This window comes from Acanthopagrus latus, chromosome 22 (genome assembly GCF_904848185.1).
Source record: "Acanthopagrus latus isolate v.2019 chromosome 22, fAcaLat1.1, whole genome shotgun sequence".
Classification (NCBI taxonomy): Eukaryota; Metazoa; Chordata; class Actinopteri; order Spariformes; family Sparidae; genus Acanthopagrus; species Acanthopagrus latus.
Window position 1 is genome coordinate 26,005,597 of NC_051060.1, and position 17,586 is coordinate 26,023,182.

The following is a 17,586-nucleotide window of genomic DNA, read 5'->3' on the forward strand; positions in this document are numbered from 1 at the left end:
GCTGCGCTCTGATTGGTGCATAGAGACTTTCATTTACAAAACTTTATTGTTCCATCAATGAAAAAACAGACGTCTATGTACAAAACATGTCGACACAAACTTCCTGTTTGGATTCTTTTTACAGTGAAACACAATGAAAATGAAGTCACCAATCAATAATCAATAATATCTCAACAGGGAGGTTCTGATCAATGAACGTTGGTCACCTGACCACCTCCAGTTTAAGGACCATTACACTGTTTTTATTGTTCCCCTTTCAAAATAAAGTTATACTGTAGTACTCTGTTTCTTTAATTACAAGTCGACTGACATCGAACCAGCAGCACGCTGACGATCATTATTCTAAACATTTTTATCATCATTATATTTCAATTCCCTTTTCATTTAGACGTATTTCAGACATTTTAATTGTTTATTGTGGCGTTTTAGTTTTCTAAGTCACATCGAACTGTGTGTTTAGTGTGAAGAGGAACTGAAACCAACTATCGTATTGACCCGAATATAGGACGACCCTGATTATTAGACGACTCCTCTTCTCAGAAAAAGATTCTGATTACCAAAATTGACTTTGTTTAAATACATTTGAATAATTAATGGTAATGGGCATGCCTTTGTTTCATTTCTCAATGACAAACTCACATACCCTCCTTTAAATCTCTTGGAAGCGGCCGCTTTGAGGACCACGATAAGCTTTTCTCTTACTGTTAGCGTTTTTCAAACGGTCTTTTTGGACCCACCATCTTCAGACGTTACACTCGGTAACTCCATATTTCTTGGCTGGCTGACAGTTGTTTGACGCCTCTGCAGCATTGACCACCATTATCTTAAAATTAGCATCATAGCTCCGCCTCAGATGTCTGTAAACTTGCCCCACGTTTGATCCACTTTGCTCTGTACAATCACAGCGCCTCTCCATTTTTCATCTCCTGTCACTTCTCCACTGTGATTGACAGATGACCCCAGCCACAGTGTCAGTGATGTCTCTACCATAAGCTGCCGCCCTCTGCCGTTGCGGTAGTGTAGCGACCCCAGACAACTATCAGCATGTGTAAACGGTTAGACCCCAGTTATAAGATGACCTCACTTCTTTACATTATTTTCATCAAAAAAAAATCTTGTTCTATATTCGGGTCAATACGATACATTAATCTATAAAGCGCAGAACGATCAGAAATGTTAGCAGGACTTCTTTAGTGAAACAGTGGAACGATCCTTTAACAGAAGTTCAGTCGAGCTTCGGTTTTCCGACCCAGACAGAAGAAATCGAGCATCAGTGATCGTCTTACACAGTTCATATCAGATTGTCGTGAAGCTTTGATGGAAACAACACAAACGAGCAGACAAAGGCACTAAAACTGATCTACAGACAGTCTGGTGTCACACTGATGGTACATTAAAGGAACAGTCCGACATTTCAACGTGTGTCTTCCTCAGAGGTGTTCACTGTCTGCTATTGAGCGTGGAAGATCCGGATTCAACACAGTGTCAGTTTACACAGAAACAAACATGAACCGATGAAACAAACAGGATGCAATGTTCATGATGAACTGACTTATTATCAATCCGCTGATTATTTTCTGATTATCGATGAATCCACGCTGACGTCTTCATGTTTTCTCTTGTTCAACCAACAAACTGATTCTTATAGAAGATGATCAGCAAATATTCTTTACAGTTTTCAAATATCTGCTGATTAATTTTCTGTCGACTGATCGATCATTTCAAAGTCATCCCCTGGCAGCTGATAACCACATGATCACACACACACACACACACACACACACACACACACACACACACACCTGCACAGGTACCAGACCATCACACAGCAGCAGAGACAGAAACACAATGACAACACAAACCTCAGAGTCCAGTCTGAGAGACCAGGTTCAGAGCAGAACCACCTGTGTGTTCAGTCATGGCACCTGGTGGTGAAACACCTGCCATGGTTCACCTGATGACATCACTCGACATGCACACCGTCAACACTCTCCTGGGAGATCTCAGAGTCCAGAGAGTAGCAGGAGCTGCCATTGTCCTGAGTGTCCCTGTTGGCCTCCTCAGAGAGCGTCACGTTGCCGGCAGAGGCCCCGGCCCCGCCCCCAGGCTCTGCGGCACCCTCGCAGAAGTGGGCGGAGGCCTGGAAGAGCTGGCTGCAGAGGCGGTTGTAGCGGTGGTAGCGTGACGGCTTGCCAGTGTGTGTGTACATGTGCTCCTGCAGCTGACTCTTGTGGGCGAAGCGCAGACTGCAGACAGCGCAAGCGATCTTACGTTTGCGAGAGTGCAGGACGGCGGGAGTCGGGCTGGTTCCACCTCCTTCTCCTCCTCCATCCCCCCGGCTCCTCCGCAGCTCTGCAGCCAGCTGGTTGGCGAGTGCCTGACTCTGCCTCAGAGCCTCCTCCAGACATCCTGCATCCAGTTGCTCCTGGCCCCCTGGAGGCCCCTCCTCCACGCCGGCATCTAGCTCGCCACTCTGCGACAATCCCTCCATCAGGCGGGTGGGGTCGAGGGCGTGGCTGAACAGGTGCTCTCGCAGGCCCTCGGGGGAAGAACAGCGTTCTCCACATCGTGGACACAGCAGGACCAGAGGCCGGTCTTTGAACAGGAGGCTCTGACTGGGACTGCTGCCCTGAGCTGGAGATGGAGACCCCACCCCCTGACCCTCCTCCCTCTCACCATCCTCACCCTCCTCCTCCTCCAGCCGCTCCTGCTTGATGCGAGTCGAGATGTCTGAGTCGTCTCCAGACGCAACGGAGCAAACGTTGCGTAGCGTTGAGGCCTGGCGGTCTGATGGGACCCCCTCCAGTCCAACGGCGAGGGATAGCTGGGAGTGGGACCGCCCCCCCCGGCTGGAGGAGCATCCATCATCAGGGGCCCCGCAGGACACTGTTGTGGACTTGGGGACACCGCCCGCCTCCTTATTTGCCAGCTGGGAGGATATCTGGATGCCATACAGGTTGGACATCCGTACCACGTCAGTGGTGGTGTCGGTGGCGCCTTCGCCAGGTTTCCGGCACAGCTGGTAGGCATGAAGGAACTTGATGCCTTCCTGCAGCCGGCTCTGATCCACGGGCTGCTTGGGACACATGCCGGTGTACATGATGTGCAGCAGGTAGCTGAAGACGTCTGGCTGGATGTCTGTGGGCTGGATCTTTATACACTCACTGAGGACAGACAAACAAATATGTCAGTGTCAACAGAACCAACAGTGTTTGTTTGCCCTGCATCAGGACGCTCAGGACCTTCAGACCTCTCTGTTGATGCACAGAGCAGAGAAACACAGAGTCATCTGCAAAACACTGAGCCTGGCTTGACTTTTGTTTGACTTCATTCTGCAGATAGTTCTTGGATGATCAAATACATGTGAGCTCACGGTCCTGTGTTTTTACTGTTTACCTCAAACTGTCGTGACATTAGATAAACTAGCTGTCCACATGATCATCCACATTAAAACCACAAAACTGAAGCTGAGTCAACGATCTGTAAGAAACCAAAAAAAATGACCTGGACTGGTGGATGAAGATCATCTTGAAGTAATTGGAGAAGGCGGCGAGCACAGCACGGTGAGCTTTGAAGTAGACGTTTCCGATGGCGACGGTGCAGTCACACAGGAAGCCGAATTCTCTCTGAACATTGAGCTGCTGCAGCAGGAAGAGGCTGTGAGACGACACCTCCATGACCCACTCTGCAAACACACAACACAACATGTCATCCTCTGATGGAGAGTAACACTCATCTAGAAATGTGTTTCATGTCAGCGTGTTCAGGTCTGATTAAGTTACGATTCTAACATCCGTAACATCCATTACGTTGCATTGCGTTTCCAAGCGTGACATTGCTTTGGTTGCTCTTCATTAACATAAAGCTGAGATCCCGGCCACATTCGTATCCAGTGAACTGTTTTCAGAAACAACAAAAATGACAAGTATTTAAATCATATGAAACAAGCTGCCATGAAATCCTGAGCTCCATCAGAGCTGTCTGAAGAGATGAAAGTTTAATTCTGATTCCTTTGGCGAGTTTCCTCGGTCCTGTCATGTTTGTAACTACAGCTTTTAGTTTTGCTGCTTGACTGTTCTGTGATATTTGCTGCAGTGACTTTATACAAGCATGGAAACCTTTAATATGTCTGAAAGCAGCAAGTTTAAACCAATTAAATCCTTTGTTACAGCTGATGTCACAGTTGCAGGTAATAGCTAGCTTGCTTCCAAAATGGAAGGAAATGTTGTCAGTTTAATATCTCATCATCCAATCCTATGTGAGAAACCACAACAACAACTGAGTCAAGGACAATATATATATATATATTAGCACCGCTAATACTTCACACTGGACCAGGACCTCTGTGTTAGTTCTGTCTGAAGTCAGAGCGTAAAGTCTGACATGAAAACTGTGTGGAGAGGAGACGTGAGCTTCAACGTCCAAACTAACCCAAAAGTTCTTGTTGAAAATGATGATTTCACTTTCTGAGCTGACTGATGAGCAGCTGATGGCTGAAAATAAATCATTCTGTTAACGACCAACATCATCAGAAAGGTAACGGTACATGAAACAGGACAAAGCATCATGATAACGAGCATCTAACCTTCATCTACAGGTAAAATAACAACATTGACACCGAGTGGTGAAACATGAGAATAGAGCAAAGCTGAACGGGTAAAGTTATAACTCAGTAACACACACTGAATGAGGCAACACATGCTAACCGTTGAACATCTGTACCTAGCTGTTCATTACAAAGTTATCTAAGCTCAGACGTGTGCTGGGAACTCTTTAACGTCACACTCCCGTTCTACAGAGAACATGTCACCTGACCACACCTCCTCCACCAACACGCCCACTGCAGCTCCGACCTCCACCTGCAGCTCCGAACTCCACCTGCAGCTCAGACCTCTAGCTGCTGCAGGTACATATGGCCGTTTGGCTGCTGGGTTTTGAGCACCGGACCACTCAGACTGAGATTAACGACTATGATTATTCACACCTGTGAGTTATATCAAAAAACATATATATTAATAATGATATAAAAAATAAATAAAAAGTCAGTGACAGTAAAATGTGTCTGGTGCTGATGAACTGCAGCTCTGAATTGTTTGAGCCTCTTTTAGCTCCTTGTTTCGATTTGATGATTCTGATTCTGGATCAATAACAGACAATTATCGATGTCATCTTGAACACTTTCTGACTTTGTTTTTATCATGAAGGGGGATCTCCACCGTCTCCCTCCACTTTAAATCACTCTGTTCAAAACTACAGTAACCATGATGCTCAGCAGCCGTCACCATGGAGGGAATCAGATGCAAAACACAGTTCCATGGTTACTGAATTTGACCAGAAATTAGTGACTACATTTTAATCTTCGATGTCCAGTCAGAGAGTTCGAAGCTCTCTGATTGGACGTGTGTTGCTTAAATGCACCCTGGGAGTCATAGTTGACTCATAATGTCCACAGGCATCTTGTAATTTTGACTTTAAAGAAGATTTTTCTTCTTCTCTTGTTGTTCAGAGAGTTTCAGGTGTGGAATCAGCCAATCAGAGTGTCATATGTGTCATATTGAAGACACGGCAATCAGTTATCAATCACTAATCAGTCACCCCTCTGTCACTTAGCAACCGCTGTGACTAAAACTTTGATACTTATCATGACCAGCAGTTTCAGACCTCCACCTGCAGGAACCTCACACCACCTCCACCAGGCTCCGCCCACAGGGACAGGTGGGCACGAGGTCAGCAGCTGACCTGTGACCTCACTGAAGGTCACACACACACACACGCACACACACACACACATACATCGTCTGATCCAGCAGACCGGAAGCCGGACCCCTGCGCGTCCAAACAATACCGCCCCGCGTGTGCACATCGTAGTGTCGCGCCCGCGCGGCTGCAGCCTCCTCCATCCTCTGCCTCATTCACATTCAGACACACGCACGTCCTCATTCATCTACACGCACACAGACGCGTGCTCACGCCTGTCCGCGCCGCACACACCCTCTGTGTGTCCGTGCTGTGCGCGCGCGCCGTGCCCGTGGGCCGTTTGTCGGTGTCTTACCGCAGAAATGTTCAGATTGTCTTCAGGTGCGGGAGTCGATTTGTTGCTGCAGATGATCTCGCAAGAAGCCGCGTCAGATCTCGCGAGAGGAAGGGTCAAAGGGGCTGGTCACGTGATCCGACTGTGTCACCCACCGACGTGTGATCAGTGATCAATAACGGCCTGATTGATCGGTTTATGCTCAATCAAACACAAAAATACATAAATATAATAAACATAGACATTGCGCTTGTTCCAGTGATCCGGTTATTACATTAACAATGATATAAAGATAATCCGTGTCAAAGTCATCAACACTGTTAATGAATACTAATACTACTACAACTAATGATAATCTTTAGAAGCTTTTATAACATTAAAACATTCTGAGCATTTTAAAGAAATGTCAGTTTTTCCGTGTGACTCCTGAACGACTCTGTTCTGTGTCTGCAGACATTTTAATGATTTATGTAAAAATTAAACATCTGTGATCAAAGAGTCAAACGTCTTCATGTAGATGTAAACCAGCAGCAGAAGTCTTATTAGTAGTAATGATGTCGTGGTTCTGACTGATGCAGCACCAAACCTCATTCAGTTTTTACTCCATTTAAGGCCTCAGTCAGTTTAAGGTCTGAACACTTTCAGTGTAAGTTACAGTTACATTTGAATCCCATTCAGCTGGTTGATATTTCACACTTCTGGTGATTAGAAACAGATGTGGTGACGTATTCAGTGAACAAATTATGAGCATATCAGCTGACACTGGATCAGTTTGGTTCACTCAGTGTGTTCTACCTTAAGTTTCTATCAGATACACAATGTGTCTGATCCTCTGTCACATCTGTGTTTCCTCTGTAGGGTGTTTATTATCAGCTGTTCCCATCCAGGACCGCCAAGCCCACAGGTGAGACACTGCGAGGCCCACAGGTTACACACTGCAAGGCCCACAGGTGAAACACTGCAAGGCCCACAGGTGACACACTGCAAGGCCAACAGGTGAAACACTGCAAGGCCCACAGGTGAAACACTGCGAGGCCCACAGGTGAAACACTGCAAGGCCCACAGGTGAAACACTGCGAGGCCCACAGGTGAAACACTGCAAGGCCCACAGGTGAAACACTGCAAGGCCAACAGGTGAAACACTGCAAGGCCCACAGTTGAAACACTGAGACTGTGTGTTTGCTGCTCTTCCTTCCTGTCTGTGACTTTTCCAGCACCTGTTTCTTCTTCTCTGACATTTTTGTTGGAGCGCTCTGAAACATAAATAATAATAATAATAATAAATGCTATGTATAATAGACGCCTTCACAGATTGTAAACATCCGGGTGGGCGGGGCGATCACTGGAGGCAGAAGAAACATTTGAACACAGTGGCTAGCTAGCTAGCTAGTATTGTTTAGGCTTGTTTGGCTATCGTTATCGTACACAAAATGGCTAAAGAAGGTGAGAATTTATCGCAGTATGTACAGACACTCACTGTACGGGATTGGGAGTGTTATTAAAAAAACCTATACGCACGCACTCAATGGAAGGACGACGTGACAGGTTTACCCTCTGTTGAATGGCCGGTGTTTCAGATAAATACAGGTCCATGTTAACTGGTGACCGTCAGCTGAACGCGTCTGTGGTCACCGTAGCTACAACAGATGTTGACAACGGGAAGAGAAGACGTAGCTGTCCTCAGATCTGCCTCTTTATTCAGGTTTTCTCTGGTCGAAACACACCTAATACGTGTTCGGTCTGCTGTTTGATTAAACGTGTCTGACCCTCAGTCACTGTATCAAAGTTGCTGGTCGTTACGGAGGACGTTGTAAACAGGACAATGGAGAGTTGCTCTTCCTGTGAATGTGTATCTCTAATAAACCTTTATCAAAAACACGTACTCGTGTCTTTTCCCTGTTTGAGTAAACATGCATCACACAGGAGAACCGGAACCCTTGTAAAACAACAACAACAACAACAGTTACATGACTTGAACTCACATTCACTGAGGGAAAAAAACCCACCGCAGCAGTCAAACCACTTTGATAATCAAATCACACAGGTGACTCGCGGTGTCACCTATTTTTGTCGTCACAGCAGACACACAGCCGCCTCTGGGTCGCAGAAGAAGGCCAGAACAACTTGTGACCGCAGTGTCTGTTCACCGTGTCTATATGGTGATGAAGTCCTGGAGCTACAAATGTTTGTAGTTATCTCCAAAATCGGTTTGTTTTACCTCCAGCTGAACACGTGACCTAATCGTGACGTAGGCTCAGAAGGGGCCTATAAAACCCACCTGTCACTGAACCAGAACTGTGACGATGTGTTCATTGGATCAGAACTTGTTGCAGGTGTGATTCTTCGTGTCTGACAGCAGGTGGAGCCATCAGAACACAAACCGCTGACATGACTGAATGAATTGTTCCTTTGAAACATGTAAACGGACATCTGTCGGACATTTATCTGTAAAATGTTTCTTTTATTTTCTCCTCTTGTTTCTTAATAATAAAAATAATAAATAAATATCTCACCCTGGTGGGATGGTATCTGTGTCATCCTCAAGCTCGGGTCCTATATATAGATATACACACATATATGGATTACATTATTAATACCTGATGCAGAATGTAATCTAAAGTTATCAGAGAAATGTAATGGAGTAAAAGTACAATAGATAAAGTTTGAGATTACTTCGTTACATTCCATCACTGTTACTTTGGTACTTTACAAGTATTTCTGTATCAATACTGCAGTACCAGATTACTTCTTCAGCACTGCAGAAGAACCTAATGTGTCTCCACATGTTCTGTTCTGAGCCGCAGCAGGTCTCGGTCGTGGTCCATGTCCGGTTCCGCAGAGGCCCATTGAGGCCCAGCTGCCTCCCCTCCGTTCTCCTGCAGAGTCACAGGGCGTCAGCAGCAGAACACTGAGTCCAGTGTTCGGTCCGCTCGGTCACTGAGCTCTTTGTGCCCGGGGAGGGGAGGGGGGTGCTCTGCAGCGAACCTCCCCACACAGCAGGCGGGAGTCCCGGCGTCAGCAGCCACCGCGCCCCGGAGAACAGGACGAAGTCTCTAAAGGGAGGTTTGTTACAGGAGGGGCGAACCAGGACCAGGACCAGGACCAGGACCAGAATTAGGATCAGGGCGGTGAGTGGAGGAGGAGGGAGGAAAACTTGAAGCAACAACGAGAATAAAGGAGGAGAAGGAGGGGGCGGGTACTGAGAGCAGTCTGGATCTCCAGACGCACAATTGTCTCTGACAGCACCCGGATCGATCTGATCCACGTTGAACCCGGAACAAATGGAGGCCGGTGCGGGTCTGAGCCCACACCTCGGCTCGGCGGATGCAGAGATGTGGCCGCAGATCAGCGCAGAGAACTGCTACGAGCTGCTGACAAAAGCCAAGAGGAGCGGCGCGGAGGAGCAGAAGGAGCGGCTGTACCGGTACATGAGCGACCACTACCTGACTGTGCTGCGGACCCCCGGCGTGTTCGGCCGGCTCAGCGCGGGGGAGAGGGAGCACATTCTGGCCCGGAGGATGGAGGGGACCAAGATGCTGGCGGTGGCCGAGACCTGCGATGTATTGGAGCGCGGGGGGAGCCGGGAGGACAGCCGGCCACAGAGCCCGCTGCTGGCCGCCCCGGAGGACTCCAGCCAGCGGCGGGTATTCTGCCTCCACCCGGAGCGCCGGCAGTGGGAGGTGCTGACCAGCCTGCCGGAGGACATCCCGGCCAGAGGCTCCGGGATGTGCACCCTGTACAACTACCTGTTCGTGGCGGGGGGCATGAGCGCGCAGGGGGACGGCCGCTCCAAGGCGTCGGACCGGGTCTTCTGCTACAACCCGCTGACCGGATCCTGGAGCCAGACCCGCCCGCTCAGCCAGCCCCGCTGCCAGCTCAGGCTCGTCTCCATGGACGGGTACCTGTTCGCCGTCGGGGGGGAGTGTCTGTTCACTGTGGAGCGCTACGACCCGCGTGCGGACAGGTGGAGTCCGGTGGCTCCGCTGCCTAAAGGCTCCTTCGCCGTTGCACACGAGGCGACGTCGTGCGGCGGCGAGCTGTTCGTGTCCGGCGGCTCGCTCTTCTACCGCCTGCTGCGGTACGACTCCCGCAGGGACGAGTGGGAGGAATGTCCGTTCAACGAGAGCCGCCGGCGGTCCACGGACATGGTGGCGCACCGCAGCCTCGTGTATCGCTTTGACGTGGACCGGGAGCGCGCGGGGGTGAACGTGTACAAGTACAACACGGTAGTGAAGGTGTGGCACGGCGGTGCGTCCTTCCCGCTCCGCAACCCGCTGCCGTTCCGCTGCGCGGTGCTGGAGGACCGGATCTACTGCGTGAACCGAAGCCAGACGCTGCAGTTCGAGGTTCGGGAAGAGCGGGAAGGCTTCCTGGCGGAGGTGCTGCCCGCCCCCGCAGAGGCCAGAGGGGCCCTGGTGCCCTTCGTCCTCTCACTGGACCGGAGCAAATGAGTCAATCCGGGATAAGAACACAGCGTGCCTTTTGGTTCCAGTCCGGTTCGTTTTATAACTTGTTGCTGCAGATGGGACGGAACATCTGAACGTGAGAGCCGCTGGACTCAATCGGCTGAGTTGATGCAGTTTGATGATTCACATTAATTCTCTTTCTAACGAATCGAAACAAAAGTTGAATTATTTGATAAGTTTGTTTAAAATCCTGTCAGCTGCCTTTATTTCTTCATGTGAGGAACTTTATTTTGACAGGGCGGAGCAGAGAATGTTTCCTCTTCCTGTCCAGTAGTGGACTGCCAGAACCAGAGTCTGGTTCAGAGTCTGGAGGCCTGTCGATGATCTCACCAGAGTCCATCTGAATGTCATTTATGGGGGTAATCAGATTACTCTCCTGTCGTGTGTCCTCATGAGTCCAGACTGACCTGAGGATGGACCAGAACCTCCCAAGGACTCATACTGGACTCTGACCAACCACACGGTGACTAACTGACCAATGAGAACGCAGCATGCTGCAGAGAACCCGTCCATCATGGCAAACTTTTCTGTTTGACTGCAAACAACCAGATCTTTGTTTGTGCCTCAATGAAATAACAAGTCCAGCAGAAGAAATGCATGCTGGGAGGTTTTGATTTAAAACCATAACAAATTGTTATATGTGAAAGAAAAAAACGTCCAAAAGCCTCCAAGATCCAGTTTGAACGGGACGTAAATGCAGTTAAGTGTTCATGTAGTTCACTGAAATAAAAGTTCTGATGAGCAGAACCACGAGTCAGAGTTACTTTGTATCACTGGACTGTTGGTACTGATGCAGAAGCTCAGAGTCCAGATTCATGTTTATAAACTGAACATGTGAGAGTTCAGTTGATAACACAGTTTAACTTTCAGATAACTCAGATGTAACATGGAGCAGTGTGTCAATCACAGTATTGATCAGTCTGATCAATAAAATAATGTGAATTTATGATATGAAACCATTTAGTTTCTCTATAAAACAAGTTAATAGTGGCACATCACACTCTCTCTCTCACACACACACACACACACACACACACACACACACACACACACACACATCAGATCCTCCAGTCAGGCTTCATCCTGCTGGTTCACACTGAAGCTGCCTTTAATTGATGTGCAGACAAACTTAAAGTGTTTCTGTGGTTTGATTTGATTCAGCTTGAGACGGGAAGTCAGGGAGGATTTCACCACCAGCCCACAGCTGAGCAGCTGAGCACACACAGGAACCGTTAGTTTCACAAAACCTCGCTGGCACCTCAAAAACACTGAGACAACAGAACACTGAGAGACAACAGAACACAGAGAGACAACAGAACACAGAGAGACAACAGAACACTGAGAGACAGAACACTGAGAGACAGAACACTGAGAGACAACAGAACACTGAGAGACAGAACACAGAGAGACAACAGAACACAGAGAGACAACAGAACACTGAGAGACAGAACACTGAGAGACAACAGAACACTGAGAGACAGAACACAGAGAGACAACAGAACACAGAGAGACAACAGAACACTGAGAGACAGAACACTGAGAGACAGAACACTGAGAGACAACAGAACACTGGAGGGCAGCAGAACACTGAGAGACAGAACACTGAGAGACAACAGAACACAGAGAGACAACAGAACACAGAGAGACAACAGAACACTGAGAGACAACAGAACACTGAGAGACAGAACACTGAGAGACAACAGAACACTGAGAGACGACAGAACACAGAGAGACGACAGAACACTGAGAGACAACAGAACACAGAGAGACGACAGAACACTGAGAGACAACAGAACACTGAGAGACAGAACACTGAGAGACAACAGAACACTGAGAGACAACAGAACACAGAGAGACGACAGAACACTGAGAGACAACAGAACACAGAGAGACGACAGAACACTGAGAGACAACAGAACACTGAGAGACAGAACACTGAGAGACAGAACACTGAGAGACAACAGAACACTGAGAGACAACAGAACACAGAGAGACGACAGAACACTGAGAGACAACAGAACACAGAGAGACGACAGAACACTGAGAGACAACAGAACACTGAGAGACAGAACACTGAGAGACAACAGAACACTGAGAGACAGAACACTGAGAGACAACAGAACACTGAGAGACAACAGAACAGAGAGAAACAGAACACTGAGAGACAACAGAACACTGAGAGACAGAACACTGAGAGACAACAGAACACTGAGAGACAACAGAACACTGAGAGACAGAACACTGAGAGACAACAGAACACTGAGAGACAACAGAACAGAGAGAGACAGAACACTGAGAGACAACAGAACACTGAGAGACAACAGAACACTGAGAGACAGAACACTGAGAGACAGAACACTGAGAGACAACAGAACACTGAGAGACAACAGAACACAGAGAGACGACAGAACACTGAGAGACGACAGAACACAGAGAGACGACAGAACACTGAGAGACAACAGAACACTGAGAGACAGACCACTGAGAGACAACAGAACACTGAGAGACAACAGAACACTGAGAGACAGAACACTGAGAGACAACAGAACACTGAGAGACAACAGAACAGAGAGAAACAGAACACTGAGAGACAACAGAACAGAGAGAAACAGAACACTGAGAGACAACAGAACAGAGAGAAACAGAACACTGAGAGACAACAGAACACTGAGAGACAGAACACTGAGAGACAACAGAACACTGAGAGACAACAGAACACTGAGAGACAGAACACTGAGAGACAACAGAACACTGAGAGACAACAGAACAGAGAGAGACAGAACACTGAGAGACAACAGAACACTGAGAGACAACAGAACACTGAGAGACAGAACACTGAGAGACAACAGAACACTGAGAGACAACAGAACACAGAGAGACAACAGAACACTGAGTGACAACAGAACACTGAGAGACAACAGAACACTGAGAGACAACAGAACAGAGAGAGACAGAACACCGAGAGACAACAGAACACTGAGAGACAACAGAACACAGAGAGACAGAACACCGAGAGACAACAGAACACAGAGAGACAACAGAACAGAGAGAGACAACAGAACACAGAGAGACAGAACACTGAGAGACAACAGAACACAGAGAGACAGAACACTGAGAAACAATAGAACACTGAGAGACAACAGAACACTGGAGGGCAGCAGAACACTGAGAGACAACAGAACACTGAGAGACAACAGAACACTGAGAGACAACAGAACACTGGAGGGCAGCAGAACACTGAGAGACAACAGAACACAGAGATACAACAGAACACTGAGAGACAACAGAACACTGGAGGGCAGCAGAACACTGAGAGACAACAGAACACTGAGAGACAACAGAACACTGAGAGACAGAACACTGAGAGACAACAGAACACTGAGATACAACAGAACACTGAGAGACAACAGAACACTGAGAGACGACAGAACACTGAGAGACAACAGAACACAGAGAGACGACAGAACACTGAGAGACAACAGAACACTGAGAGACAGACCACTGAGAGACAACAGAACACTGAGAGACAACAGAACACTGAGAGACAGAACACTGAGAGACAACAGAACACTGAGAGACAACAGAACAGAGAGAAACAGAACACTGAGAGACAACAGAACACTGAGAGACAGAACACTGAGAGACAACAGAACACTGAGAGACAACAGAACACTGAGAGACAGAACACTGAGAGACAACAGAACACTGAGAGACAACAGAACAGAGAGAGACAGAACACTGAGAGACAACAGAACACTGAGAGACAACAGAACACTGAGAGACAACAGAACACAGAGAGACAACAGAACACTGAGTGACAACAGAACACTGAGAGACAACAGAACACTGAGAGACAACAGAACAGAGAGAGACAGAACACCGAGAGACAACAGAACACTGAGAGACAACAGAACACAGAGAGACAGAACACCGAGAGACAACAGAACACAGAGAGACAACAGAACAGAGAGAGACAACAGAACACAGAGAGACAGAACACTGAGAGACAACAGAACACAGAGAGACAGAACACTGAGAAACAATAGAACACTGAGAGACAACAGAACACTGGAGGGCAGCAGAACACTGAGAGACAACAGAACACTGAGAGACAACAGAACACTGAGAGACAACAGAACACTGGAGGGCAGCAGAACACTGAGAGACAACAGAACACAGAGATACAACAGAACACTGAGAGACAACAGAACACTGGAGGGCAGCAGAACACTGAGAGACAACAGAACACTGAGAGACAACAGAACACTGAGAGACAGAACACTGAGAGACAACAGAACACTGAGATACAACAGAACACTGAGAGACAACAGAACACTGGAGGGCAGCAGAACACTGAGAGACAACAGAACACTGAGAGACAGAACACTGAGAGACAACAGAACACAGAGATACAACAGAACACTGAGAGACAACAGAAGACAGAGAGACAGAACACAGTATTTACATTTTTTGTTGCTTAATACTTCCACTCCATTTGTCTGATTACTTTCGTTACTACTTTACAGATTACATGCTGCATCAGAGCCAAAGTGAAGTAAAGTGTTCACAGTACAAGTTAATGTTTATATTAGTTACTTTTCCTTCCTATATCTGCTCGGGTGCAGACACTTTTGCTGGCTCTCACTTCTGCTTGCTTTCTTTTCCACTGTTATTCTTTTTCTTTACTGAGAGATTACAGGCAGCAGCTGCTGTTGCCTTATTTCTCTGTTTTTTCAGAACTCAATACTTTCAGAACGAGGCCTACAAAGTAGCACAAGCCTATTAGCAGCTAATGTCAAGACCTTGCAAGCTCTCTGTCCATGAACAAGGAGAGATAAGAGACCAAATCGAAAAGTAAAAGGCCACAGAGAGAGCTGATGTCTGGGCCACAAACACTGATTGTGGGTGATGTTGCTGTGAAGGAGGTAAACAGCTTTTGCAGCAAGAAGAACACCAAAGTACTCTGTTTTACCAACGATATGATCTGACATCTCAGAAAATTTTTTAGACATCGTTGCTGATCATCCAACAGAGAAATCTCTCATCTTACACCCAGGAGCCTGTGATGCTGTGAAGCAACGATCTGAGGGATTGAAACACGACTTCACTGATCTGTTGAACAAAGTCTGTCCACACTGTGGTGTGTGTCAGGGTTAGGGTTAGGTTGGCCCTCTACCGACTGTCTGAAGAGGTGATGAGAGATTCAGCAGGTGGTTGATGTTGAACAAACGGCTCAAAGCTACATATGGCGCTCAGTCGGTGAACTTTATTGACAGTTTCCCATCTCTTTAAGGCAGATGGATTCTGCCTTAATGAGTCAGGAGTAAGGTTGTTAACCTCCAACATTTTCTACTCAGTGCACCACACACCAGTTCATCCTTCCAAGGACAGCAGGCGAGACAAACCAAAACGACTGAGGAGACAGCCCTCGGAGGGAGAACCACTACTGCCTAAGATAAGCTCCGAACTGACAAGTCAGCTGTGCCAGGAGGAGGAGTCCCTGCTGCCATCTTCACCACCCAAAGGAGGAGTTCCCCCCAGTCGCAACAAGAGGGAACATCCATGCTCCACCAACCCCAACCAACTCTCCACCCTCTCCAGCCAGCCTCAGCCTCTCCCCCTCCTGGACTTTATGGATGAGATGAAAAAGCTTGTCAATTTTGGACTCAAACTCATACCACATCCAAATCAATTGAAACAGCCATTGCCAAAATGTCATCGTGCCCCTCCACCTCCTCTGAATTATCCTCTGTCTCTACAGTCTGAAAACAGTGGAGCACATCCTGTCCATGCTGACACAATGCTTACTGATATGTGCCGGGTCTGGGCTATGAAGTTGATACCACTACTGTTTTCCCCCGAGAAAAGCCAGAGCCCCGTTGAGTTCAGGCAGCCTCCTCAATTCCTGTGCTTATAGGTAATAGAAAAAATGCGAATTTGATAAAATACAGGCAATGCCGGACTAAATCTGCCAATCCATTCAATTTAGCTCACATTCCTCGTCAGCCAATAACTGTCGCAAAAAATTGCGCAGTTGGTTTTGATATTGTAATTGTATCTCTATTAAACATCAGGTCTCTGGCAAGAAAATCTTCCTTAATACATGATTTTATCATCAAACATAATCTTATCTTAGTTTTTAACTGAAACTTAGACCAGGATAACAGTGCAGCTGTTCACATTGAATCAAGTCCCCCAAACTTCTCTTTCATAAATGAAACTAGAATGCATAAAAAAGGAGGTGTTAGTATTCTGTTTAGTGAGATACTCAAATGCAAGCAGATGTTTTATGGAAGATTTACTTCTTTTGAATATGTTGCTCTTCAGGAAACTCATCTTCTCAAGCTATATTTCTTAACATCTACTGGCCACCTAAATACTGTATGGATTTCTTTGATGACCTTGTTGAGTTACTGTCTCTTATCTGCACTGACTTTGATTGTGTGTTAACTGTTGGTGACATTAACATCCATGTTAACAAGCCTGAGGACAGATGGACTAAAGAACTGTGCTGTGTCCTTGATAACTTTGGACTCACTCAGCACGTGACACAGCCCACACACAACAGGGGTCACATTCTGGACTTAGTTACCTCAAAGGGTCTGAACATTTCTAAGGTTCTGGTATCTGATGTTGCTCTCTCTGACCATTACTGTGTTTTCTTTGAGAGTGATGTATCTGTGTACACAAATTTTTAAACTGAGGTTGTCTCAAAGCGATACATCACTGAAAACACTGGTGACATATTCATCGAGGCTGTCTCCTCCACACCCCCCTCACCAGGTTTTCTGTCAATGACCTTGTAAATCATTTCAATTCCAAAATGTCATGAATGCCTTTGCACCCACTAAAGTGAAGGTCTCTGGTAAGAAAAATTCTCCTTGGAGAAACACCACGCTAGTCAAGATGGAAAAAGGGAATGTCAAAAAGCTGAGCGCAGGTGTCGAAAAACAAATCTCCAGGTTCATTTTGACATTTATAAAGAGAGACTTCACATTTTTAATTTAGAATTGAAAAAGTCAAGGCAGTCCTCAGTGACATTCATTCAAACACAGACAGCTGAAAAATCTCAGTCTTATTATTACTGGA

General features: G+C 46.9%; 2 protein-coding genes across 5 annotated transcripts; one reads left to right on the forward strand and one right to left on the reverse strand.

Moving 5' to 3' along the window:
* Window positions 1-27: 27 nt before the first annotated feature.
* On the reverse strand, window positions 28-8,433 carry zbtb25 (zinc finger and BTB domain containing 25). Of its 4 annotated transcripts, XM_037086909.1 has the most exons (5): window positions 4,821-5,288; window positions 4,432-4,493; window positions 3,810-3,897; window positions 3,505-3,685; window positions 28-3,164 (listed from the first exon to the last, which is right to left on the reverse strand). In XM_037086909.1, the coding sequence occupies exons 3-5, from the start codon at window positions 3,859-3,861 to the stop codon at window positions 1,964-1,966; spliced, it is 1,434 nt and encodes a 477-aa protein (XP_036942804.1). In that variant the 5' UTR covers window positions 3,862-3,897; window positions 4,432-4,493; window positions 4,821-5,288; the 3' UTR covers window positions 28-1,963. The 4 variants fall into 4 exon arrangements, with proteins under 4 accessions (XP_036942804.1, XP_036942805.1, XP_036942806.1 ...); XM_037086910.1 differs by lacking the exons at window positions 3,810-3,897; window positions 4,432-4,493; window positions 4,821-5,288 and adding an exon at window positions 8,310-8,433; XM_037086911.1 differs by lacking the exons at window positions 3,810-3,897; window positions 4,432-4,493; window positions 4,821-5,288 and adding an exon at window positions 6,053-6,208.
* A 525-nt stretch (window positions 8,434-8,958) lies between these two features.
* LOC119012784 (kelch repeat and BTB domain-containing protein 11-like) lies at window positions 8,959-11,244 on the forward strand. The gene is made up of 2 exons (XM_037086933.1): window positions 8,959-10,573; window positions 10,735-11,244. Exon 1 carries the CDS (start codon window positions 9,313-9,315, stop codon window positions 10,480-10,482), a length of 1,170 nt encoding a protein of 389 aa, XP_036942828.1. The 5' UTR covers window positions 8,959-9,312; the 3' UTR covers window positions 10,483-10,573; window positions 10,735-11,244.
* The last annotated feature ends 6,342 nt before the right edge of the window (window positions 11,245-17,586 follow it).

What these genes read in the sequence shown, in the direction of transcription:
- zbtb25 (XM_037086909.1), bottom strand. Translation starts at nt 3,861, where the DNA reads ATGTTAATGAAGAGCAACCAAAGCAATGTCACGCTTGGAAACGCAATG. An exon ending in GCTTGGAAACGCAATGCAAC is followed by an intron (nt 3,686 to 3,809) that starts GTAATGGATGTT and finishes GTGTGTTTGCAG; the next exon opens with AGTGGGTCATGGAGGTGTCG. An exon ending in ATCTTCATCCACCAGTCCAG is followed by an intron (nt 3,165 to 3,504) that starts GTCATTTTTTTT and finishes GTCTGTCCTCAG; the next exon opens with TGAGTGTATAAAGATCCAGC.
- LOC119012784 (XM_037086933.1), top strand. Translation starts at nt 9,313, where the DNA reads ATGGAGGCCGGTGCGGGTCTGAGCCCACACCTCGGCTCGGCGGATGCA.